At 67.1% G+C, this 834-nt stretch overlaps 1 protein-coding gene across 1 annotated transcript; it reads right to left on the reverse strand.

Annotated features, from left to right (window-relative positions):
• EMIHUDRAFT_374183 (hypothetical protein) lies at positions 1-559 on the reverse strand. Its single transcript, XM_005768129.1, has one exon. It carries the CDS (start codon positions 492-494, stop codon positions 165-167), a length of 330 nt encoding a protein of 109 aa, XP_005768186.1. The 5' UTR covers positions 495-559; the 3' UTR covers positions 1-164.
• Between the last annotated feature and the right edge of the window lie 275 nt (positions 560-834).

Consider the following 834-nt stretch of genomic DNA (forward strand, 5'->3'; position numbering starts at 1 on the left):
CCGGAGCGGGCATTTCGAAGTGGTCAGCGGGCATTTCGAAGTGGTGCGGCGGCAGGCTGCCACCGCTGCCCGGGCGCCCCGAGCGGCGGCGGAGGGCCGCCCAGGCCACCACCAGTGCCCCTCCCACCGGCAGCGCGGCGGCAGCGGCGCCGACCGCCCCTCCATCAGCGGTGGCGCGACGGCTGTCGTCGGGGCGCCGGCAGGTGCCGCGCGCAGAGGGTGCCACCGGACCGGCCGACGCGCGCCCGGCGGAGCCTTCGTCGTGCATGGCGGGCCGAGCACCCCCGCGTCGCTTCTCGGCGCATTGGAGAGCAGAGGAAGCTGCTGGCGTCGCCGCTGGGATCGGCGGCGGCGCCAGCAGCGTTCTCGGATCTGAAGCCGACTTTGAGCGCCGATCGATCGATCTGAGGGCTGGCCGATGGGTGGCGCTGGGACATCGCCGCCGCCGCGGAGGCCGGCGGCGACCAGAGGAGCGGTTGGGGCGCGTGGCGCATATGTTACCTGCCAAGTGAGCATTCAAGTGTGCTTCGAGATTTATTCGAGATTTGTAACTTAGATTTTCGTTTCCAGCGGGGAGGTGGCAGACCTGATCTTAGAATCGCTCACCGGTGAGAGTGACGCAGCGGTGAGAGCGAGTGGCGTGTCACAGAGACAAGACCTCAAGACGACGAAGATCGAAGTCTCTCAAGAGTGCAAGACCGCAAGACGAGTGCCACTGCGGCGTGCGGGTGTGGCATGTGCCGGGTCGACTCTCGCGCCCCGTCTCGGCACTCGGGTCGAGTCTCGATACTCATAGACGGTCATATACCAAAGCCGTACCCAGGGGAAAAGACA

Source organism: Emiliania huxleyi (genome assembly GCF_000372725.1).
Source record: "Emiliania huxleyi CCMP1516 unplaced genomic scaffold EMIHUscaffold_4692, whole genome shotgun sequence".
Lineage (NCBI taxonomy): Eukaryota > Haptophyta > Isochrysidales > Noelaerhabdaceae > Emiliania > Emiliania huxleyi.

What these genes read in the sequence shown, in the direction of transcription:
- EMIHUDRAFT_374183 (XM_005768129.1), bottom strand. Translation starts at nt 494, where the DNA reads ATGCGCCACGCGCCCCAACCGCTCCTCTGGTCGCCGCCGGCCTCCGCG.